Source organism: Dipodomys ordii, unplaced genomic scaffold, assembly GCF_000151885.1.
Source record: "Dipodomys ordii isolate 6190 unplaced genomic scaffold, Dord_2.0 Scaffold7, whole genome shotgun sequence".
NCBI classification, from domain to species: Eukaryota; Metazoa; Chordata; class Mammalia; order Rodentia; family Heteromyidae; genus Dipodomys; species Dipodomys ordii.
Genome location: NW_012267223.1, coordinates 17,979,810 through 18,005,371, shown reverse-complemented (window position 1 = coordinate 18,005,371; position 25,562 = coordinate 17,979,810). Strand labels below are relative to the sequence as shown.

The 25,562-nt window shown below is 44.7% G+C and overlaps 1 protein-coding gene across 2 annotated transcripts in view; it reads right to left on the bottom strand.

Annotated features, from left to right (window-relative positions):
• Window positions 1-14,257: 14,257 nt before the first annotated feature.
• The window catches only part of Spop (speckle-type POZ protein), a 91,949-nt gene continuing 80,644 nt past the window's right edge, over window positions 14,258-25,562 (bottom strand). The window contains exons 8-11 of one of the 2 annotated variants that reach the window (XM_013038080.1): window positions 22,608-22,663; window positions 21,976-22,098; window positions 17,564-17,706; window positions 14,258-15,929 (exon numbers count right to left, since the gene is read on the bottom strand). In XM_013038080.1, coding sequence (XP_012893534.1) covers window positions 15,785-15,929; window positions 17,564-17,706; window positions 21,976-22,098; window positions 22,608-22,663 — 467 coding nt within the window. In that variant the 3' untranslated portion in view covers window positions 14,258-15,784. The remainder of the gene's footprint in view (window positions 15,930-17,563; window positions 17,707-21,975; window positions 22,099-22,607; window positions 22,664-25,562) is intronic. The other variant, XM_013038081.1, reaches the window with a different exon arrangement.

Sequence of the window (25,562 nt, the reverse complement as noted above, 5' to 3'; positions counted from 1 at the left end):
CTAACAGTGTAGTTACAGTAGGGACAGTCTTTTTTTTGTCAGTTGTGGGGCTTGAACTCAGGGCCATGATGCTGTCTCTGAGCTCTTTTGCACCGCCACTTTGAGCCATAGTACCACTTCTGGTTTTCTGGTCATTAATAGGAGATAAGTGTCTCATGTAACTTTTCTGCCCAGGACTGACTTCAAACCATGATCCTCAGCCTCCTGAGTAGCTAGAATTACAGACATGAGCCACCAAGTGCCTAGCTGCAGGGACAGTCTACGCATGAGGGCAAGAGGGCCTTGCCTGTTCCAGCCTTTGCCTTTGCCCATCAGCACTTAGTCCCAGATCCTCCTCCACATATGGCAGCCCAGAGTGAGGCAGGGCTTAGGAACAGCCCTGTTGCAGCCCCACCTTTTGCAAAGTGACCCAGAAAGGGAGAGTGGCTGGAGCTCATGTACCCATCCCAGTTTCCTCGCCCCTCCCCAAAACTATATTCTGCAGTCATCTCTTCTGAACAGATGAGATGCACCTGCTTACTCCCTCTCTCCCCCTCCCTTACCCTGTAGACAAGTGCCTGGGGATAGAGAGGTACAGGGTTTGAGCTTGCCAGGAGAGGGTTGAAGTTGCTGGAATCTGGAAAGTTTGCCTCTCTGTGATGCCCACAGATACCACCTACAACACTGTAGGGTCTAGATGAAGAAGGCACTGTGGGGCTCCCCCTCCCACTTCTCTGTATGGCCGGCTGAACTCTCAGCAGGACCTGGGGGCACTGTGACCCACCCCCTCCTACTTCTCTCCTCCTGCGGAGAGCCAGCTGCTGCCGACAGCTGGAGGGCCAGGCCTTCCTGGCACACAGTGCTGCCTGCACAGGGGGTGGGTTCATTTTAATAACTTCATTTCACCCTCATGCACACTCTGCTGCCTCTCTCCTCATTTTCTGCCTTCCCCAGGAACCAGGCTATTCTTCTCAGCTCAGATTTTGCTAACAGAGTTTCTTCCAAGTCTTAATTCTTGGAATAGCCCTTTTTGATCCCTCCTATTCTTACATCCATTCTTACCCTTGGTCCACACAAAAATAATGGGTCCATCCAACTTCCTATAGCTAAGAAGGCATCCACCTCTGCCCCCAGTGAGCAGTGTCTACAGAAATCCCTGTACAGATGGGCCCCAGGTCCTGGCCTGCAATCCTTCCCATTTCTCCTACCTGTCTCCCAGGGAGAAGGTCCAGAGCTTGCCTTTCCTCCAATCCTTTGGCTTTCCCCATCACCCTTCAGGGCAGTCCCCCTAGGACTGTTTAGGGACCCTACTGCTGGTCCTGACCTTTTCCAACCAGGACGGGGTTTTTCGTTGTTGTTTGGTTGGTTTTTGTTGTTGGTGGTGGTAGTGGTGTGGTAGTGGGGGGGGGGGCTGAACTCCGGGCCTGGGCGCTGTCCCTCAGCTCTTCAGCTCAGGGCTAGCGCTCTACCACTTGAGCCACAGCACCACTTCCAGCTTTTTCTGGTTATGTGGTGCTGAGGAATTGAGCCCAGGGCCTCATGCATGCAAAGTATGCAAAGCACTCTACCACTGAGCCACCTTCCCAGCCCTGGTTGTTGTTCTTTGTTTGTTTGTTTTTGTTTTTGGTCATTGGGCTTGAACTCAGGGTCTGGGCACTGTCCCTGAGCTCTTTTTGCTCAAGACTAGTACTCTACCACTTTGCACCACAGCACTACTGTGGTTAATTGGTGGTTAATTGGAGACAAGAGTCTCACGAACTTTCCTGCCTGGGTTTGGCTTTGAACCATGATCCTCAGATCTCAGCCTCCTGAGTAGTCAGGATGGCAGGTGTGAGCCACCAGCACCCAGCTCTAGGACAGACATCTTATCTCCCTTGTTATATTGGCACAAGCTTTCCAGACCTCTGTGTGTGTGTGTGTGTGTGTGTGTGTGTGTGTGTGTGTGTGTTGGACATGGCTTACAGCTCTCCCTCAGACTGGGGAGCACTTTGGGACCAGGGGTAGTGCCTCCCTTATTGCCAAGGGTGGGACGTGTATTGGGGCTGAAAGGGAAGGCATTTTCCCTTTTCTAAGCACCCAGACACCTGGAGGTGGTCTCCAGCCTTCAGCTCTCCACAGAGAAACCCCTGGCCTTCGTTCCTAGCTAAAGGGGCAACCTCCTCAGAGCCTGCAGAGCTAGCTACGGGTCCTTGGGTAGCGAAGCTCCATCATGCTCTTGATGACAATTAAGCAAAAGGGAACAGGTGACTGGTCCCTCCCTCCTTCACCCACCCTCTCTGCACTCTCCTTCCCTAGATGAGCAAGCGGGAACTGAGTCACCCTGTTTCCCATCCTTGGCAGGAATGCTGATGACCTTGCATGTGGCAGATTCCCATAGTGAGGACCATTGCTCAGAGACGCATGAGGTGGGTGGGTGGACTGGAAAGCTGAGGGAAGGGCATTATGGGGGTGGAGGCAGCTGAAGGTCATAGGATGACCAGGGATCTAGATCATCAAGTGGGTTGAGGGAGACACAAGGAACCAGGTGCTCTGAGTTGGGAAATGATCCAGTGTCGTGGCTGGGAAGAGGAGAGAGAACTGTACTTCCAAAGACTTGAAGTTCTGTGGTGTTTCCAGCCTCCTGGGATGATGGGTGACAAGAGGTACCATCAGCCCCACAAGACAGAGGCAAGATGGGGTGGGGGTGGCACCTGCTGATGATGTTAAGGTGCTGGAGTGGCAGCTGACACCATTTCCAAGGCAGAAATTCCAGAGGACTGCTACTTGACTACTGGGGGACTGGGCTGTGGTTCCTATAGAGGTCCTTCTTTCCCATTAGCCTGCCTAGCTCGAAGGCTAACCTGGTAATAAGTCAAGCCAAGAATGACCAGTTCAAGGCCTCCTGGTTTATCATTACCTGCTAGCTGGTCTCCAGGAGCAAAGCAGCTTCAGAACCAAAGAGACTGTAAGTAAAATGACAGCACAGTTTGCAAAAATCTCTGAGTCCCTGTCCTTGTCCTGGAATTTATTAGTTGGGTGGTCTTGGATAAGGATGCAATCTCCCAGAGCCTCCTTATATTAAAAACTAAGGTCTTCTTCCTAACTTGGAGTATGGCTGGGAAAATTAAATGTTATTCATCTTCGCTTTGGAGATGTGTCTCAGTTACCTTCAGCTTTGATCCTAAGAGTCCCAGGCTGGAATTAGGAGGCCTGAGTTCCTGTCCTGGTTCTGCTCCATGGTATATGTTGCAGAAACAGCTAATTGTCCCTTATCTATTTCCCCTGTCTCTGTAGTAGTGGAACACTCAGTTATTAGCTGGTCATGTGGTTGCTTGAAATACATTCTATGCTTTTTCCACCTCCCGTCACCTAGACATGGTCATATGACTGACATTTGACCAGTGACACTTAAGCTACATGGTTACATAGCAAGTTCCACGTGTGTGTGTGTGTGTGTGTGTGTGTGTGTGTGTGTGTGTGCGTGTGTGTGTGTATGTTTGAACAACCAAACAAAGCACCTTGAACTGGGGCTTGAACTCAGCCCTGAGTTATTTTGCTCAAAGCTGGCTAGCACTTTACCACTTGAGCCACAGCTCCACTTCCAGCTTTTTGGTGATTAATTGGAGATGAGAATCTCATGCACCTTTCTTCCCCAGGGTGCCTTTAAGCTATGCTCCTCAGATCTCAGCCTCCTGAGTAGCTAGGATTACAAGCATGAGCCACTGATGCCTAGAATGCTTCAGAAATCTTACTATACTTGGTGTGCTCTCTTTTCTTGTCCATCACTACTCTGCTGCCTGGAAAATGTAGGTGATCACTAGCTCTAGCTGACATCCTAGACTCTGAGGGTAAAATCCACCCCTTACAGGTGATAGAAGGGTAAGCCGGAAGAAGTCTTGGTCCTTGACAACTTTGTGGGATAAACATGACGTATCAGCGTTAGGCTGCCTACCTTCGGTGAAAGAAAAAACAAACTTGTACCTTATTTAAGCCACAGTGCTTTGGGTCCCTTTGGAGCTACTTCTAGCTTCAGCAGATTCCATGGGTGTGTTAGAGCCCTTTGCTCTTCTTACCTGTACAGAAATAATGTCCCCACATATTGTACCACACAGGAGAGGCTTACTAAACACACATGAAGGCTCTGGCATCAAGGGCATGTAGCTTCCATTTTGGAAGGTGGAAAAGTTGCTGCTATATTTCAATGAGGTCCTGAGGGGCTCAGGATTCTCTACTGCTGTTTGAAGGGCTTCTAGTCCCCCAAACCAGTCCTTACATGTCTGAGTCCCATCTACATTCTGACTTTGGTGACACACAATCTTCATTAAGGGCCTGTCTGATCCCAGCCAGATGGGATTCTAATTTAATTAAACCTCTTTAATTACCTGCAACAACACAACTTTGGAAGTTCAAGGCAGAGGAAGTGTATGACAGGAGAGGCCTCATAGACAAGGTGGAGGAGAGGCTGCCCTGTCAGGGAGCCCTGGACCACCTTGGTGGCCACAAAGTTCATGTGACAGCCGTCAGGCTGTCACATCTAGGGCCAGGCTTGTGGCCCTAGAAATGTTCAAAGTCTACAGGGGGTGGGCTGGGAAGGTGGCTTAGTGATAGAGTGCTTGCCTAGCATGCATGAAGCCCTGGGTTCGATTCCTCAGTACCACATAAACAGAAAAAGCCAGAAGTAGCGCTGTGGCTCAAGTGGTAGAATGCTAGCCTTGAGCCAAAGAAGTTCAGGGACAGTGCCTAGGCTCTGAGTTCAAATCCCAGGACTGGCAAAAAAAAATCTACAGGGGTACAGCTGAGAGTGGAGCAAACCACGCCCTTGGGAGCAGAGTACCAAACTCAGCTGGAGGCTCAGTGTTGGGTTTAAGCCAGGAATAGGACCAACACATCCGTTTAAGGTCAAGCCTGACAATCCTCACCCTGCCCACTTCTATGTAGGTGCAGACATCGCTCTGACTTCTTAATGGCCTAGCCTGGGAAACAGAGGGATCATTTCTCCCATCAAAGCAAAGCTGTGTCACTAGAACAGTGTTTCTTCAAGGTGTCCTCCTCCTGGGGACAGGAAATGACAGGGGCACTTAGGTAAGCTGCAGAAGGGTCATGTGGTTTCTGAAGGATGAGTAAGGCCCCTCCATGGTGCTGGGCCTCCATCCGCTTCTCCCTGTGAAGGCAGAAGGAGCCCTGGCCAGGGCAGAGCCTGCCAAGCCCTGGCAAGGACAGACTCAGAAACCCAGACTCGTGAGCTCAGCTATTTTTAGGTCCATGGACATCATCCGTTAATACCCCTTCTGTTCTCCCTTAGTACTTATTCACTCAACAAATATTGTTTAATAAAGCCTCTCAAAGTTCCAGCTGGTCTCTACAGGGTCAGAAGATCCAAGGAAGAGGTGTTTGTTCACACTGGAGCCATTGGCTTGGAGTAAATACTCAATTGGGGTCAGTGTAACATCAGGGGCCAGGATTGAAGCAGGAGACTCAAGAGGAAGAAGCTCCAGGGAGAGTAAGGACCGTTAGGCTCAGCCCTGACATTCTTCAGAGTCCCCTTCCTATGCTAGGACCAGAAGCTTCTGGATTTTGCTTCATGAAAGGAACCCTCCATCATGTAGGACTTTGTGTATTCTCCTGCTTTCCTCTCCAGATATTCCCAAACCTATATCCTCTGTCACACCCATGTTCCCCCATTCTCAGCTATGCACCTGCCAACTAGGGGACTGTCAACAGGAAATGGAGGTGTCTTCTCCCCACCGCCAGCCAGGAGGCTACTTGAGGGCAGGGCCATGTGCTTCTTGTCTGGACGGTACTTCCCCTGAGGTGTAGCCAAGGAGCTACTTGAACCCAGATGTTTTGGCACATGAGAGGTCATACCTGCTGTGCCTCATTGTATGGCACTCGCCAGGTACCCACAGCTTTCACCCCTCCAGTGGGAAAGGAAGCTGCTGCCACACCACACCAGTGGCACACCATTCTGAGGGCCTCAGGAAGCGTGAAGGCAAGAGAGGAGAGACAGTGTCCATGTTGGTGTATGCTGCCCAACCTCCATTCGATGTGCTGCTTTTTCTACAAAGGTCTTCAGAAATCCATTGAGCTTTTGGCCGAGAACCACTTAATCACAGGGAAAGTAATGGAATTCTGGATTCCCATTTGTACCAGGAGCCCCCACTGCAGATTCTCTACATATCTTGGGAAGCTGCTGCCTCCTGGGTTCCCACAGTATCTGGGTTCCCCTAACCCTGGGATCAAGGCAAGGCCACCCAGCCAGCATGCGTTTGGAGCTGGGTTTGAGTCTTACTTGCTGTGTGATCATGACCTAGTCCTTTGGCCTCTCTGGGCCGTGGGTGGCAATTCTTCCTTCATGTTCACCTGCTACATAGTGACCAGGAAAAATAGAATGATGCTGTTGATGGTGAGCACTGTGGCAGGGTTGTTTCCATGTAGCCCTTAGCCCTCTCCAGCTGGCCTCACGGGCATCCTTGGAAGGGGAGGGGATGAGGCTGGTTGCTTTTCTTCAGGGCAAGCTGTGTAAATGGAGTGTGGAGCCAGGATACCTGCATCCAAATCCTCACCCTGCCACTGCCTCATCATAGATCTTGTCAAGTAAAGCATCTGGAACTGTGTGTGGCTCAGCTGCTCAGCGCGCAGCCCCATACCACAGGCCTCCCCAATCCTGGCCAGGCTGTATGCCGTCAGGAAAGGATGGCTGTGTGCTCGATCACTCCTTGCTCCAAGAAGAATGTGCAGAGAAAATGAAACAAGCACTCCAGGCAAAGTCACAAACCTGTCATGTCTAAAAAGCATGACAGATCAAGAATCAACTTGGTTTTTCTAGATTCTGGATAAGGGACAGGGTCCTCTTTTGTACCTGCTGCTGCATGGGTCTGGATCCCGCTATTGCCAGTGTTCCCTCAGGCCCTTGCAATGTATGCAGGGATTTCATTGGTGTCAGCCTTCCAGAACTTCTATCCATGAACATGCACAGACATTACAGCTCAGAGAATACAGGTGGCCAAAGGATCTTTATTTCTAAGTCTAGGGTAAGACACTCAGAACAGTTAGCCCAGTGCTCCCTCCAGGTTTGAATGTACTCTCCTCACTGCCCTAACTCATCCTGAGTCCCACTGCCCAATCCTCAGCCATATCCAGGTCCAACCCAGTTCCCTCCCTCTCCTTACCCACAGTCATCACTCCACCCACTGTCCAGTGCTTCATCAGCCTCTTTAGTCCCAGAGTCCCCGGCTGGTAGCCCTTGTGAGTGGGAAAGTGAAGCATACCTAGCCTCAGCCTGTGTTCTCCATTGACAGGATCGTATCTGTTCTGCCACATAGTGAGTCCCCTGAGGACAGTTCTTAAGAGAGCTCTTCCTCTCACATCCTGGGAAGGGCAGAGGGGATGAGGTGCACAGAGGGTCTGGTCAGGGAGTCTCAAGGCTTTGTGGAAGGAACAGAATCACACTGTTAGAGGCAACTACACTCTTCCAGGCTGCTTCTCTAGGACACGAGAGCAATTCTGGTTTGGGGGATCTCAGGTAAGAGGCACTAAGCGTATACACAATGTGAAAAAGACATATAACTGCCCCATGTACCAGCTCTGGCACTCCCTGGCCTGATATGGGGGGCCGCTGCCGCTCAGTCAGGCGCTGCCATCTGCCACATCTCCACGGAGATCAGAACTGGAGGGCTTGTTGGAGGCAGGATTTTTTTTTTTTAATGCAGCAGGATCAGGCTCAAGATGTTACTCTAGTGCAGGGACCGGAGATGGGAGAGAAATGTCTAGGAAAACAGGGTTGAAATAAGTGGAAGCTTCCACGTTCCAGAAGGAGAAGGAACAAGGAGCAGAAAAGGAAGGAAAGGAGAAGCCAAAGGAGAAAGATGTTGTAGAGAAGATGGGCTTGATCTAACAGATGCAGCCATCTCTCCCTGGAGGGCAGGCAGCGATGGCCCAACAGACAACTTTCTTTTTCTTTGGTCATTGGTGGGGCTTAAACTTAGGGCCTGGGCACTGTCCCTGAGCTTTTTCACCCAAGGTTAGTGTGCTACCACTTTGAGCCACAGCTCTATTTCCAGTTTTGGGGTGGTTAATTAGAGATAAGAATTTTAAGTCTTTCCTGCCTGGGCTGGCTTTGAACTTTGATCTTCAGAGCTCAGCCTCCTAAGTAGCTAGGATTGTAGGTGTGAGCCACCAGCGCCCAGCAACACCACCTTTATTTCTCTCCAACCTTACCTTTATAGCTACAGTTCAAGTGCTCCTTCCTCTCTGCAGCGCCTAATCTTCTGGCCTCTGGAGATTACCCCAGTGATGGCAGTGAGGCTCATAAATGAAGAATGAAAGTGATTTTGGGGTGACGGAAAGATCTGGTGTAGGCTCTTTACTGGGACTCTTTTCCTGTATTACCGATTACCATAGACACACCTGGAGCCTGCAGGACAGCAGATGAGCCCATCTCTTCAGGCTGCTTTCTCCAGAGCAAATCCTGAAAATTCCCACATTGGCTTCATCACAGATTTATGTTTCAACCCAAAAATCCTAAATAAAAGGAATTAGACTCAAAAGGCTACAAATAATTTAGAGCAGCCATAGTTACCTAGTCACATTGGTCATCTTACACCAGGTTCACATCAAAGATGTGGAAGGTTTTCTTATGAACATACCCATTCTACAGATGAGAAAGGGGAATACCCAGGCCAGTCCTCTGGCCAGTGTCATGAAAGAAAGCCACACTCCTGGACTGCAGACGCTGAGCCAAACGTTCTGAATGCTACCTTTGCCACTGCCGTTAAGCAGACTCCGCCCCCTCTATGGTTAGATCTGATCACACTTCAGACCTCTCCCTTTCCGAGTTCTCACCATGACCTACTTAATATTGGAAAACATACGAGCTACCAGGTGCATACTCCCTCACCTTCCCACTATGGATGAGTCTGCTTGTTTCCGTAGAAAGTCAAGTCAGGCCTCCTTCCTGCCTGAGCCCACCTTCTGTACAGTCCCACAGGAGATTGGACCATACAGCCTCAATAGCTTCCTTTAATGGGTCCTCTCTCTCTCCACCCAGCTTTAAATATGCCTACCCTCCTCTTTTTGTGCTGATCCTGGGGCTTAAACTACAGGGTCTGAGTGCTATGCTTGAGCTTCTACTCAAGGCTAGCACTGTACCACACTTGAGCTAAAGCTCCACTTCGAGCTTTTTGGCAGTTGTAGATAAGAGTCTCACGGACTTTCCTGCCCAGGCTGGCTTTGAACTATGATCCTCAGATCTCAGCCTCCTATGTATCTAGGAATATAGGCATGAGCCACCACTGCCTGGCTTCTCTCATCTCTTTTATTCTGCAGAAACCACCAAAACACATCTACTCACTTTCTTCTCCAGTATTGTCCTCAGTTGGTCCTGCCGTTCACAGCCACATCTCAAAGTCTTGCCTATACTGTCTCTGGAAGGTGTCTCCCCTTCTTACCTCCCCACTCTGTACCTTGTCCCAGCTGCCGTCCTTGGTCTGATATGGCCCTGGCTAAGGTCATCAGTACCTCCATATTGCTAATCCAAATAAGCATTTCTTAACTTTTTTCTTGCTAGCACTTTTTGGCATTTTTTCCCCTTGGTTCTTCTGATTTTATATATTTTTTTCTTTTTTTGTCAGTCATGAGACTTAAACTCTGGGGCCTGGGAGCTGTCCCTCAGCTCTTCAGCTCAAGGCTAACGCTCTACCACTTGAGCCACAGTGCCACTTCTGGTTTTCTGGCAGTTTATTGGAGATAAGAGTTTCATGGACTTTCCTGATGGGTTGGCTTTGAACCGTGATCCTCAGATCTCAGCTTCCTGAGTAACTAGGATTACAGGCATGAGCCACCAGTGCCAGGCTGACCTTATATACTTTTATACTTTTCTCTTGGGTGAATCTGTCTTAATTTACATCTATCTATCTATCTATCTATCTATCTATCTATCTATCTATCTATCTATCTATCTATCTATCTATCTATCTATCTATATCTATAGATAGATACATAGATAGACAGAGAGGGGGGCTTAAAAGGATATAGACTCCCCATGAGACCCTAAGCTCCCCTGCAGGCAAACAGAAGTAAGTTTCACTCACAATTGTATACCTAGAAACTAGCCTGGTCCTTAGCAGATTGTATATCAGATGTATAAACAAACTATTAGTAAAATATAGAAACACTGTAACACACTTCATCCCTAAGTGTCAAAATCTAGGCAGACTCACTTCTTGTGGATACTGGGGACCCACTTACAACTGACCACTTTTTTTTGGTGTAGAATACTGAGGTTTGAATTCAGGGCCTCTCCTCACTAGGAGGCGTTTGAGTACAGCTGTGCCTCCAGCCCATGCCTTTCCCTTTTGTCAAAAACTTCAGCACAGGGTTAATGGGGGCAAGCAGCACAAAATATGGAGGCCATAGCCCTGGAAACAACCACTGTTTGTCAGGTCACTGGCTGGTGTTGATAACTATTTTTCATTCGTGTTCCAACAAACACTTCTACACTGGTGAGAGATAGACATAAAATTATAATAATTTGCCTAGAGAGATTAATATGTGTAAACATGAGTCAATGTCAACGTATCTATAGATGAACAAAAAGATAGTATTTCATCTTTCCATTAACTATATAAGCATATCTTAAAGTGCTGTGGGACAGAAATAACTGGATGCAGAGATGCCAAAGGACAAATGCAAAACCACACCCGTGGTGTGCTGGATTTGGTCCACAACTGCATCTCTAGAGATAAGTACTAAATTGCAGGGAATTTTGAGATGTGGCTATTAAACAGCCATTATTAAGAATTAAATTGTATTATAATAAAATCAGTGAAGGCAATACTCAAAATTAATATCTTCCTAATTATCTCACTTTACTATTAGCTCATGAGATTATTTGTGTTTATGGTATCTGTATGGTAGAGATGTTAGATGATGATTACTGCACATCCCTCCCCAGGTCCTCATCAGTGAGTCCACTGAGGCCTGAAATCAGCCATGCGGGGAGTATTTACATCATGGGGCTGATAAAGGGTTACCAATAAAGGGTTCCATGTTTTGGAGATGAACACACATGTACCTCTAGCAGCACACCAGTGAGCAAACCAGTGAGATAGAGCAAACACTTCAAATATGAATAATGAAGTATTGAAACCTCTCTTTAGGAAATCATTTTTCTTTCTTTTGGTTGATCATGGGGCTCAAACTTAGGGCCTCGGCACTGTCCCTGAACTTTTTTGCTCAAGGCTAGTGCTCTACTACTTTGAGTCACAGCACCATTTCTGGTTTTCTGGTGCTTAATTGGAAATAAGAGTCTCATGGGCTTTCCTGCCTGGACTAGCTTTGAACCATGATCCTCAGATCTCAGCCTCCTGAGTAGCTTATAGGCATGAGCCACTAGTACCCAGCCTCCTTTCAGTTTTGTTCATCTTGTTTTGTTTTGGTGGTACTAACTCAGGGTCTTGTGCTTGCTAGACAGGTGCTCTACCACTTGAGCCACTTAAAAAGAGTCTTTAGGGGTTAGACCTCCCCTCATGTCACTGCATGGAATTTCACCTCCTGTCTGATCCTTGGGCTTAAACCCCAAGTATTTCTTTGCCTGTTTCTTCTTGGCTCTGGGCCTAGCTGTGTAACCTTGAGAAAGTCACATCCCTACGTTTCCAAGCTAGGTACACATTGGAGTGAATGGGAGCACAAGACAAGCCGGCAAGTGTTCAGAACACTGACATCTGTCAGCTGCAGGTACTGGTGCTACATTCCCACAGTAGAATGGTGCCTATTTTATCTTCATAAGGTTTTTCCCCTAGAGTTGATTCCCTTAACACCGCCATCATTTCGGCTGCTTTTATTGAATTCCCTCAAGTCTACATTTTTTTTTTCCCTTAGAGCCATGGAAATCAACACCAAATAGTATTCCAGATGCTACTTTCGATTCTAGCATTATAGGATTTACAGAGGGGGAGCAATCATCTTGCTAATGGCATATCGGCATAAAGATCCCATCAGTCAACAACATTCAAGTTTCTGTTCTCATCTGTAGGTCAAAGCTTCTGGTTCTCCCAGCTCATTATCCCAAAGACTCATCGTCCTACATCTGCTTTCTTGCCCCAATGTGTCCATGAAGCACCCACCTATTGGGTCAAAGGACTCACCGCCGTGCAGTTACCTCCGAAAAGGAAAGGGGGAAAGCACATCTACCTTTCCCATACACATACCTAAGGAGCAGCCCAGTGATACTCACCTGAATGATTAGTCAGCAAACCATCAGAAATGAATCTAAGTGATGGAGGGCAGAGTTCAGTGAAGTCATGAGACAAAGGAAACACAGGAGGCCCAGGCTGATTAAAAAGCTAATTAGTTGTGGAAAATAAGGTTGGGCTGCAACCAAGAGTTTGTTTTTGACAAAGACAAACGAAAAGATCTAATAGTCATACTGGAGAACTTGGTTATTCTTTTATAGGAGTTGAAAGGCCAGAACAAAGCAACATTCAGTTTCAAAGTGCAGCTCTACTCCCCCTCTGTTTGTTGTTCTGCTCAAAAACATACAAGCTGCTTCCTTTCATCTGCACAGGCTCACACAATATGGAGATCCCACAATAGGCCGAAGCCAGATTTTAAAAAGAATGTACAAAGCAGTGGTCTAGCCAGAGATCTTCCTGGCCTAGGAAAGGATCCTCTATGTCCCTGGCTGGAATGAAATAAATGAAAAGCAGCAGCAGCATCTTTGAGAGCGAAAGGCCAGCAGCCTTACCAGGAAAAAGGAAAAAAGAGACATCTCCTCCCCAAATGGTCCAAATTTATAAAGGTGTCTAAGCTGCTTAATAATTACAACAAGAAGGTCAATCTCTGTGTAGGAAATATGATGGGGGATGTGGGGGGCTGGCCACTGGGGAGGACCAGAGATGAGGATGATGCCAAATAATCTATGTGGACCTGAAACTGCAATTCCAGAGGTTCTGTAAAACTACTGGCCTCAAATATTGTTTTGATAAATAAGCAATATCCTTGTGGAATTGCAATCTCCAACTGTTCCACTGGCACGGACATCTCTGCAGTGACAGCACATGCCCCAGATTGTGGAGTTAACTTGAATTAAATTTCAGATGTAGGGGAGCTAAGGGAAGGGGTGGTGGCAGTGGGAGGTTTATAAACAGTATGCTGAGGCTCTGATGTTGTCAGAACCAGATGGCTTCAACTGTATCATTTAAAACAAAAACAAACATGTCCAGAAATCATGCAATGACAGAAGAAGCATTTGTGTCACCTATACCTGAAATTCCAACAACAGCTGTGTTGTATCCAGAGTGAAGTCCACTTTGAAAATCCCATAAATCCCACAAGAGACCCTCATCCTGCTAGAAGCTAGTGCCAGACTGCAGCCCTCCCGAGGGCACATTCCCGGCGCCCATTGTCTCCAACCTAGAGTATCCTGTGACAGAAGAGGAGAGCAAATCTGGTCGGACCTGCAGGAACCCTGGAGGTCAATGAAGGCCCCTTTCCAGAGTTTGTTCTTCCTATTCCCAGAAGACGCAAGCTTTACTTCCAATTTTGTGCCTAAGCATTCCAGAAATGGAACTTCCTGCTCCATTCATTATGTAAGCTTCAGGATCCAATATGAGAAGATCTGGTGCTTGACAGTTGTGTGTGAACTTAGGCATGTTTCTTCCCTGGGTTTCAGCTTCTCCCAGCTATAGACTGGGAAGAGGCTATCTATCCCCTATCCAACCAACCAAACTCATCAAGGGTTAGAAGTTCAAATGAGACATGAAGATGGAGGTCAGCTAAGAGCTGAGAGCTGCTAAACAAATGCAATTATCCATGAGACGATATAGGTAGAGGAGACGTGGGGTCTGTTTGGAATACTTAAGTCTGTGTGCTATCGGGGAAACTGGGAGCTGAGATAGCATAGGCCAGCAGTCAGCACGTGGAGAACTGGGCACTTCCTTCCACAGGGGAAACCAGGACAAGCAATGGAATGCTTTCTAATAAAGAGATTCTGACTTTGGTTAGTAATAAGACCATCTATCTAATCAGTGTTGGTGTGGTGAGATAAATAAAAACCAGAAATTTTGTGAAGCTAATAAATAAGGGCCCGCTGAAAAGAAATAGAAGGGGAAATAGGTTGAGGTTTGACCTAAGGTCTAATACTGCGCCTCCTCCAAACGGTGACTGCCCTTTGCAGCGCATCCCACTGCTCTAACACTGTGAACAGGCTGACAGGAGCCCACAGCAGTCTTGGGAGCTCAATGGGAGTTAAGACCTTAACTTTCCTAGAAACACATCAAGTCAGTAACAGGACCAATCAGCAACAGTACTTTTCCTTTATTTAATCTCCACATCCATGTTTCCTGGATCCTTTTATATTTAGTTAGGAGGAAGGGGATTGAAGATTAGGTCTTCAAACATATAGCGTGCAGAAAAGCCCATTATAATTACTTGCCTTGGCAGAGGTAGGGGCCTGGTCCCTCATCGGGATGTGGACTATCAGATACTAAAGGAAGACAAAGACTGGCAGATGCTGAGAGCTCACAAAGGAAACGAGATTATGGAGAATAAATAAATCCCTACTGCTTATTAGACATTTCAAACATAATCTCCCCAAGATGAAGGATCAAACAAGGGCTTCGAAATCCCTTATGCAAGAAACTCAGACTCAAGAGACAAGCCAGGTGAGTGAAACAAAAGACCAGAGATACCACACAGTACAAAATAGTAATTATTTATATTTTCAAAAAGAAAAAACTTAACATTTGGAAGTTCTCCCCGGTAGGAAGAGGAGCTAATCAGAAGGAACAGGACTGGCTCCTATGCAGGCGGCAAGTCAGGTATGAACAGCTGAGCAATCTGGGCTAGGATTTGTTTTTCACACAGTATTAATAATAAAATTTCCTTTTCTCTTTGCTTTTTTGTGTTTCCTAGGTTTTTTGTTTTTGTTTTTTTTTTTGCCTGTATTTTTTTTTCTTAGAAAAAAGGGAGGGGAGGGAAGAGAAATAAAATCAGAGAAAAATGCCAAAAAACATTTTCCACAATATCTAAAAACAGAGAACCATTGTTCTTATCAAGACAGTATAAATTCTGGATGAATTATTTTTTCCAGTTTTCAACACCAATAAAGATTTTTGCAAAAGCTACTACCATCAAAACACTCATCTTCCAGATCAAATGACCTCCTTTCCCCTTCTGCTTTCATTTGTCACTTTTCATAAGAGGATACAAAGATAGACTCCGTTCTTGCAAACAATAAGTGCTAACAATGAGATGTCTTCTCATACTTGTATGATAGTGAGGAATGTTCACAAACATCCAAGTTTTAGCACAACTGGAAGGACTAAAATTTGCTTCTTTTAACATAAATACTATTGGAATCCACAAACTGATTTTTGAAAAATTTTGCAAAAATTCTTCTTTCCTTTTCCCTTCTCTTAAAACTAAATGTCCTCTTTCTTTTTTCTTTTTCCTTTTTGCTCCAGGCACCTGACGATTTGTTCTGCTCAGTCAGATGCAGGTAGGTTTCTCCGAAGTACCACCGCTGGGATGTGCTTGGGGCCAGTGCCTAAACTGAATCCCAGTGTCAGACTTGGCCAGGCCAAAGGGAACACGGTGACATGGCAACAGGGTTTTCATTAGGTTGAGTAGCCCCCAGTCCTGGGCCCGTCCCTCCCCCCGTTCCCCTAAGTTATTTAGTGCTGTTTTAAAAGTCTGGGGCCATGATGCAGTCTTTTCCCACAACAGAGTAAAAGCTCCAGATTGCGCTGTCCTGTCTACCTGGTGGTCAATGGCAGCAGCAGTGGCTGCTGCTTCTGGAAAATAAACGGAGTCTCACAACTGGCAGGATTTAGGACTGCTTCAGGCGTTTGCGTGGGGGCCCCAGGAAAGGGCACTGTGCTGAAGCCAGAGAGCGGTATGCTTCAGCCACCAAGTGGGGGTGCGACACCACCATTGACTTCCACCCAGAGGTCTCCAAAACGTCCGAAGCATGACTAGGAAAAACATGGAAAGAAGGTTACCTGAGGGATGTGCAAAAGACGAATAGGACAGCACCCTGGACAGTGTGCTTCCCAGTGTCTGGTATAGAGGGCGTTAATGAAGGCTGTGCCCAGAAACCTTAATATGCACAAGAATCTGTTAAGACTGGTGATCGGACTGTGGCTGTCCTAATTCTCAAAATGGGGACACTGAGCCATTGTACCCGGCACTTCGTGTTCACTAACGATACTAATAAGGAGAAAGAGCAAGGGTTCCTTCTTTAACTCTGAGCTACCACCTAGCTTTGTCATTTAACCAGATCACAGCTGGGGTCTATTTGTCAAAAAGGAGGGAAAAGAATCTGGTGTGGTGGTGTATACCTGTAAGATGAGCTACTCAAAGGCAGAGGCAGAAGCATCAAGAGTTTAAAGTCATTTGGACAAAATTAGGGAGACCTTAGCTCAAAAATAAAATAAGAATTAAGAGCTGGGCTGGGTGGTAGAGTGGCTCAGTGGTAGAGTGCTTGCCTCACATGCATGGGGCCCTGGGTTCGATTCCTCAGCATCACATAAGCAGAAAAAAGCTGTAAGTGGCCCTGTGGCTCAAGTGGTAGGGCGCTAGCCTTGAGCTGAAGAGCTGAGGGACAGCACCCAAGCCCAGAGTTCAGGCTCCACGACCAAAAAAAAAAAAAAAAGAATTAAGAGCTGTGGATGTAGTTCAAGTGATAGAGCATCTGTCTAACAAAAGCATGATGCCCTAGACAAAATTCCTGGTACTATACCAAAGGTGGGGGTGGGGAAGGGGATGAGAACAGAGGGGATAACCATACTTCTTTCAATGGTAAAGTTCTAAAAGGTTCCAAGCATGCATCAAGTACACAGTGAGCACTCAGTGGAACTTCATATTTGGTGGTCTCTTCTCCCTCTTCTGTCTCAATTGATAACTCCTTAGAAACAATCTTACAACGAGATCTAGAGAAAATAATTTCCTGTTTTTTTTTTTTTTTTTTACCATTTTCTATGTTAATTTATTGTTCATTTACCTATCTAGAATGTCTCAGATTTGTTTTACCCCAGAGCTTGCTTCTATATCAACTTTTAATCCACATCAGCAAGGGAAGAGAATGTGTTCCAATGAGAAGATGAACTGTAGTAACAACTCATCTTGGTACCTTCAAAGGATTTCAGAATTCTTTCACTTGAAGAAACAGGAGTAGTGTAATGTTTCTTTCTCAAAACAACATTTAACAATTTCAGTTACTGATTATTTCCTTTCTTTTCCCTATCCCTGCATAAACTATCAGATACACTTTACTAACTCATTAAAAAAAAGTACCTCTATGTCTTTTATTAAGTTAGTGAAGTAAAAATGCTGTCACTAGGGGCACACGGCCTTTTCAGGCCAGTACATTATCATTTTCATCAATTCTGATCATATTTGGAAGCAAACACTTCACTCACAACTAGGATTTGATCTATGAAAGCAAAACTACTTTCCATACTGTCAAGCTGAAGAAAAAGATGAAAACTCTATCCTTACTACCAAAAGGTTAATGAAGCTACTTGCCTGCTTTACCTACAAATTCAAAGTCTTTCTCCTTTCTTTATCCAATTATTCTGAAAGAGGAACTTTGAAAATGCCAACTCACTAGTTGATGAAATCCACTGCCTGAGTTTTCAACTGATCTGCACTGTGGAGGTCAGCCAGGATGAGAATTTCTGCGGCATTCTCCACAGAGAGGTTACTGCAGAGGGCGTCCTCACACATGACCTTCAAACGCTCCAGGGCATACTGTAAAACACAAGCAATGCTGTCATCAGAGCAGCTATCATTCTGGGCTGATCGCTACAGATTTTCTTTGGCTGTAGCACCGTATAACTGGATACCAAAACAACATTGCACAGGGCATGAAAAGCTACTATTGTAATGAGAAAACATAAACACACTCTTGAAGGTTAGTTGTTTAAGCTTTAGCTGACTAAAGTCAGCTAAAGTTAAGGTCCATCTATTTGTGAAAAACGGCAATTATATAGTAGACCTACATCCTAAAGTTTACTCTATGAACTGTCTTTCTTAAATTATCACCACCTACCTGCATGAGGCATAAGTATGCTTCAGGCCAACAGGAGCATTACATTTAAACTTTCTGCTATCTTTTTATCTAGAGCCAACTTGGGTGAAGCACAGTCCTTTCTTTCTACTTAAGCATTGTCACTAGCCCAGCAAGATATCCCAAATGGCCCACCAGGCTGGAAAAGGAATCCTGTGGTGACTTTCACTAGCATCTCTACTGCTAGGTGTTCCTGAATAGGGTGAACTAAGGGCCTCCTTTTAAAGAGAAAGAGATCAATAAAGTCCTGTTTTATTGAGGTTGAAGTTAACATTCTCAAGGGTGAAAGATAAAGCAGAGACCATGGATCCAATTTCAGTTTAAAAACTCCCATTTTCTAAAGAAAAGGCACATACGATCTGGAAATGGAATGTCTAGGTTAACCTGGGCCTATCTGATCTAGTTGACTGGGTCTGATGCAGCTCTACTACTCACTCGCTCATATGACATGAGCTTACAAAGGAAATTCAAGACAGAAAAAGTAACGAAATAAAAAAAAAGCACACACTAAAATGTCAATTCATAGGAAAACAGTTTGCTGAGCCTGTCCACAGTTCTTAGAGGTCCCATCCTGAGGGCCTCAGAACTCAATGGCATCACATCTCTCCAGGCTGAATCATAGCAATCAAATCAGGACATCTTCTGTTGTTATGAATTTGGGGTGAGGAGGCATGTCTGCAAGCCCTGTGAGCTCCTGCAGCTAAAAGAGAGTTTTATTGGTTTTGATGCAACTTTAATTTTTTTTTATATTTGAGTAACTGGAAAATAGGTTCCCAAGAAAAACAGGAATGACACTAGACAAGCAAGAAATAAGGTTGCAGTTTTTATTTAAAAAAAAAAAAAAAACAGAAAAAGTGAGTAAATGTTCAGTCTTTTTTCAGTACTCACATACTATTTCTCTTATCCTAATATTCTTTTAAAAGGACTTTTACTGTGAATAGCTCCGATCCCTACTGCATAATTAGACAAAAGTAGCCACTCTTGTCCCTTAGAGGATAAAATTTTTTTCCCCTTAATTATGCTTCTGAAAAACCTGCCTAATGGCAGTACTTACCCCGGAGATTGAAATTATGTCTCCTAGGCCTGGCGACGTGTTTTGTTTTGTTTTTGGTCTAATTACACATGTCCCCAGGAGACTAGAAAAGCTCAGAAGAAGCTGTTTTAGCCTCTTGGGTACATTTTGATGTTTAGATCCTTCCATGAAATATTTCTTATTCTACTTTCTTTAAAATTCACGGGGAAGTGTAAAGGTAAAAAATGTTTTTAAATAGTCTTGGAGCAAAGACTAATGGGAAACTCTGAATGGAAGTTGAAAAGGAACTCATTCATAAATTTAAAGCACTGCTATGGTTCAACTGCTTAATCTTAAAAATAGACAACAAACACACTGTATTGAAAGTATTATCCTTAGAATGAAAAAAATTTAGGTTAACATCTTCACACTCTGTGCACTTAGAATTACTGTACGGAATGGTCTCTGGCCAAAAAGCAGTAATAAAACCTTAGGAACAAGAAGTTTAACTTCAGCTCTAAAGATGTACAAATTTAGGCCTTAGTATTTCTGTCTAAAAAGTAGGCCTTAGTTGGGTACCAGTGCTCACATCTGTAATACACTAAATACTTAGGAGGCTGAGATTTGAGGATCATGGTTCAAAGCCAACACAAGACAGGAAAGCCCCTGAGACTTTTTTTTTTTTTTGGCCAGTCCTGGAGCTTGAACTCAGGGCCTGAGTACTGTCCCTGAGATGCTTTTGCTAGCACTCTACCACTTGAGCCACAGTGCCACTTCCGTTTTTTTTTGTTTATGTGGTACTGAGAAATCAAACCCAGGGCCTCAAGCATGCGAGGCAAACACTCTACCACTGAGCCACCTTCCCAGCCTATCCCCTGAGACTTTTTTTTTTTTTTTGGGGGGGGGGGGTCCGGTCTGGGGCCTGAACTCTGGGCCCGGGCACTGTCCCTCAGCTCTTCAGCTCAAGGCTAGTGCTCTGCCACTTGAGCCACAGCGCCACTTCCGGCTTTTTTCTTTTTGCTTCACTTGAGCCACAGCGCCACTTCCGGGTTTTTTCTTTTTGCTTATGCGGTGCTGAGGAATCAAACCCAGGGCAAGGCAAGCGCTCTATCACTGAGCCACCTTCCCAGCCCCTCCCTGAGACTTTTATCTCCATTAATTGGAGATAAAAAAGCTAGAAATAGAGCCTTAGCTTAAATGGTAGAGAGCTAAGCCTTCAGCACAAAAGCTCAGGGACAGTGCCCAAGCACTGAATTCAAGCCCCAGGACCAGCATGAATGCATACACACACACACTCACACACACACTCCCCCCCCCCAAAAAAAAAAGGTAAGCTCAGGGACAGTGCCCAAGCACTGAATTCAAGCCCCAGGACCAGCATCAATGCACACACTCTCTCTCTCTCTCTCCAAAAAAAAAAAAAAAGGTGGGCCTTGAGGTACTACTAGTCCTTCCAAGATCTAGAAGATGAGGAACTAAGTACCTGATGTAGACAAGAACAAGTGACTACTCACTGAAATCCACAGCAGTTCAGGCAGAATCACCTAAACGATGCTCTACCTTCTATTCTCCAGAGTTTGCAGCAAATGTTTTCTTTCTTTTTTTTTGGGGGGGGGGAAGGGGGGGGAATCCTGGGCTTGAACAGCACCACTTCCAGTTTTCTGGTAGTTACTTGGACAAAGAGTCTCATGGACTTTTCTGCCTGGGCTGGCTTTGAACTTCTATACTTAGATCTCAGCCTCCTGAGTAACTAGGATTACAGGTGTGAGCCATGGGCACCCATGTCTTACTGAAACCAAGTTTCCACTGATCGGTACGCTTAGAGTAGAAGCATACAATCATTATTCCCATCTTCATCAGCTTTACTGATAGGATCTATGTATCTCATCCTCTAGGCACATTCCAAAATGCTGATCAGTAAGGTAAAACCTCCACTGTAAATCCAGGCACCTTTCTGTGCCCACAGATGCAAAGAGAAGTGGAAGGAGACCATAACCAGTCCCACCCACCCGCCCCCCTCCCACCACGAATACTCTCCTTCCAGATGGTGTAGGAGCACCAAGACAAGAAAAGCTAGCATTCCAGCAGACAATCTTTTCCCATGAGGTCTACTATTGCAGGGTAAGTCCTTTTAACATCTTCACACCCATCACTCCTGTTCTCACACAAGAAAGCTTCTCTACAGTGAGCCTCTGGGATGTTTTCATAGGCCCAAGGCCTGGACAAGCAGGTCTCTGGACTCCATCTAATTTGTCTATACAATCAAAGTCAGTTTCCCAATATGTGTTTTGGGTCCACTAATCCTCAGAAGTGATTCTTGAGAAGGAACTCAAGGTTAACTAAACTGTAGATGCTGTCCATCATATTCCCTTTTGGAAAACTCCCAGTGTACCTTAACATGCTTCATGTCTGAGAAATTCTGCAGTAAAATGGCAATTCTTTGACTTAGATAAATTCAGTATCTTCTTCCTTTCAAAGAGCCATTGATTGTTCTATAATTTTGAAGAGCTAGTATATCTTTCAGTAACTACTTAGCAGAGCTGAAAATGCTAACCACAATACAATGTATTCTTTTATAACAAAAATTTTTAAAAGATGGAAAATTATAAAGCACAATCCAAATGTTAGTGTTACTTGAATCTTTTCTCTTACTGTGGTTTTATTTTGAATTGGGACAAGAAGAGAGGTGAACACCAACCCCATCTTTCTTTTCCATGATTAGGAGTGACCCCACAGTTTACCATTCATAGAAGATCACATTTGAGAACAAAAAGGTTACTATTGTGTTGGAATGACATGTATAAATAAGTTTGTCTAGACCATACTAAGATATATGTATGCTTGTTTTACCCACAATGAAACAGAGAAGTCCATTTTCAGAATTGAAGAAGTCACAACAAAACCTGGACCTACAATTAATTTCCTATTCTTATCTTACCTTGTCAGCAGCTGCCAGCAAATCGTCAGCCATTTTGTCAAGGTTTGGAGCCTTTCCCGTGTAAATGAAGCACATCATTTCCTTAAAAACTTCAGGCTCCACATCGTTGATTTCAACCCGATTCTATGCCAGAAAAACTGAAAATGAGAAAACCTTCCAACAGAACAAAATCCTAACTATGTTCATGATTTTAAGCTGTGGTGAAGAGAGAAGCTTTTTATCACTTAAAATCACTTAAATGAATAGAAAATGTCTCCTTACCCTACTTGATATTATACCCTTCTCATCCTATACAGCCTGTTTGCTTTCTCAAATATAAGAGCAAAACAACTATATCTGTAATTTTTTTTATTTTTCTGAACTTTCTAAGCAGAAACACGTATCTAATACCCTCACTGGCAACTGTTTAGATGATCTCCTGGGGGATAAAGTGAGTCCACTTTCCCTGGAATACTTCCACACTGGTACCTCTCTCTCTGCTCTCAGAAGTTATCTATTCAGGGAATTGTACTCCATTTTAATAACACAGTAAGAAAAAAAATAATTAGGAAAATAAATCTGCTACCAAACTGGGAAACGATCTGATTCTAATCACCTGGCTAAAGACACGTATCCTTTCTGTTGTTACATACCTTTTTGCTCTCCTCCATTTCATGTTCAAACATGGCACTAAAAACTGGAGAACGAGCTACAAAGTGAAAGGGTAATAAACAGGTTAGATTTTCACATGTAATATCTTTGTTATCCTCTATCACTGTGAATAGATCATTTTCTTTCCTTCTCCCATCTCATTGAGGAAAGGGTTTCAAGTCACACTGGAATTACAGAATTTTCTTTCATATATACCAATGAGTAAATAATTATACAATATTTTTTCTTTTTCTGTGTGTGGGGGAGGGCAGTACTAAGGTTTGAACTCAAGCAAAACCTTGTGCTTGCTAGGGGGGGGCACTAAGCCATGCCTCCAGATTCCAAACCACTTATTGCTCCCATTCCAAGCAATTTTAAATTCCAAGTAAGCCCAAGACATCAGTGGCTTATGCCTACAATCCTAGCTACTCAGGAAGCTGAGATCTAAGGTCATAGTTCAAAGCCAGCACAGGCAAGAAAGTCCATGAGACTCTTATCTCCAATTAACCACCAGAAAACTAGACGTGGTACTGTAGCTCAAGTTGGTAGAATGCTAGCTTTGAGCAACAGAGCTCAGAGACAGTACCCAGGCCCTGAGTTCAAGCCCTATGACTGACCACCCCCGCATCTCCCCCAAAAATAAATAGAGAAGGGCCCACAGCAGTATATATGTCTTAGAGGGTCACCAGGAGTAAATTTTCCTTTGGTGTAGATAACCTAACACCTGCATTTTTGGCTGAAACAATGATACCAACTTTACTCTAGGAAAACCACATCCAGAGATGGCAACAGAGCAAGAAGGTCAAGAACTGAGATTGAGGGCTGGGAATGTGGCTTAGTGGTAGAGTGTTTGCCTAGCATGAAGCCCTGGGTTTACTTCCTAAGTACCACATAAACAGAAAAAGCCAAAAGTGGTACTGTGGTTCAAGTGGTAGAGTGCTAACCTTGAGCAAAAGAAGCTCAGGGACAGTGTCCGGGGCCTGAAATTCAAGCCCCAAGACTAGAGAGAATAAAAACAAAACAAAAAGAACTGAAATTGAAAGCACATACTAGCCAATGATTGATAGGCATTTATAGCGAATTTCTATTCTTATAAGTTACACATTTTTTTTGTTGTTGTTAGTCGTGGGACTGGGTGCTGTCCCTCAGCTCTTCAGCTCAAGGCTAGTGCTCTATCACTTGAGCCACAGCACCACTTCTGGCCTTTTCTGCTTCTGTGGTGCTGAGGAATTGAACCCAGGGCCAAAGTTATACATTCTTTTTTTTTTTTTTTTGGGTCCGGTTGTGGGGCCTGAACTCTGGGCCTGGGCGCTGTCCCTCAGCTCTTCAGCTCAAGGCTAGCGCTCTACCACTTGAGCCACAGCACCAGTTCTGGCTTTTTTCTTTTTGCTTATGTGGTGCTGAGGATTCGAACCCAGGGCTTCATGCATGCAAGGCAACCACTCTATCACTGAGCCACCTTCCCAGCCCCTCAAAGTTATACATTCTTAATGGAGATGTTATCACTCTAGAGTTGGAAAAGGCCTTAGATAATACAATAATTTATGGCCCTTCAAAGTTCACTCTACCTGATAAAATCATCTTCCTTAGTACTTTTCTTATTAGGGAGAATTTAGTCTTTGTTCTTAGGGGTGGGAAGACTGAAATGGTTGAGCAAGTGTTCTAATCTATGCATATTCTAGTCTAATAAATACCATGAAAAAGAAGTAAACTTAATTTTAGCCATAAACAGTAATAAAATGACTAAGAACTCAAGTTTTTACATGTTGTTAATTTAATCAGAGGTCTTGGCCAAGGTTGAGACCAGCAACCATTACCAAACAGTGGAGGAACAGATGGAACATGTAGGAGGGTTTTTGACCTAGCCGGCGGGAACTGGAACTTTTAGCCTATAGTTTATATCAGAAAGGATTAATTTTAGTTCTGTCATTTTATAACTTTTTTGTTCATGGCAAATCACTTAACTGCCTAAGCCTCAATATTTTAATCTATACCAAAAGGGTTATTCTCACTGACCTTATATCAGAAAAATTAGACCATAGGATAACTACAAGGCACTGAAGTACTGGTGCTTTTTTATAACTAGGGAAGGACCCACATAGAGGGTCACCAGGCGTAAACAGTAGCTGATATGACTGGAGTACACAGAATCCCCAGGGAAAATAAATATGAAAATAGAACTGAAGCAAACCTTTAGAGGGCTGACCAAAATGAATGTTCAAAGGGATGAGTGAGGAAGAAGGAGAGAGGCCACACGTTAGAAGTAGCCAATGATCCAGAAGAAAACTGGAGACAGGAGTAAAGTAATATATGAACTGAAGTCTCTCAAATTTAGAACTAGCAGGTCATGCATGTAACCTTGGAAAATTGCTTTCCTAGCATGAAGGTGAACTGAGGATAAGTGGGAGGAAAAGAAGTAGAGAGTGAATGTGCTTACTCAAGAAATTTAGCTCTGGAAGGAAATGGAGAGAGAGAAGGAAGGGAGAGGGGAAGAAAGAGGGAGAGAGAATAACTGGTAGAGTAAGATTTCTGGGAGGACAAAATGGGATTCAGAGAAGAGAAGTGAAAAACAGACTACTCTGAACATGGGGAAGAACTCTACTGAGAACACAGGTAAGATGAAGGCCTTCCTACAAAAGGCCCCAATGTTCTCTTGGAGAAGTTGGCAATGACATCTTTTAGGAATTAGAGGAGACTAAAGGAGAATCTAAACTATTTCTTGTTGCTCAGCCTCCCCTGTGCTGGGATTACAAGTATGCACGACCACGCCCAGAACAGGTATGTAAGTCAGCATGATGAAGCTGAAGTCTTAGGAAGAAGTATGTTGATTGGAGGTTCATATAATCTCTTCATAGTTTTATGCTCTACAGAGCAGTGAGTGGCTGTCTGCTCTCCTTTCCTGTGAGGTGAAGTCAGTCCTCTGGGCAGTTCTACCTCTGGGTCAGTCTTTCTGGGCT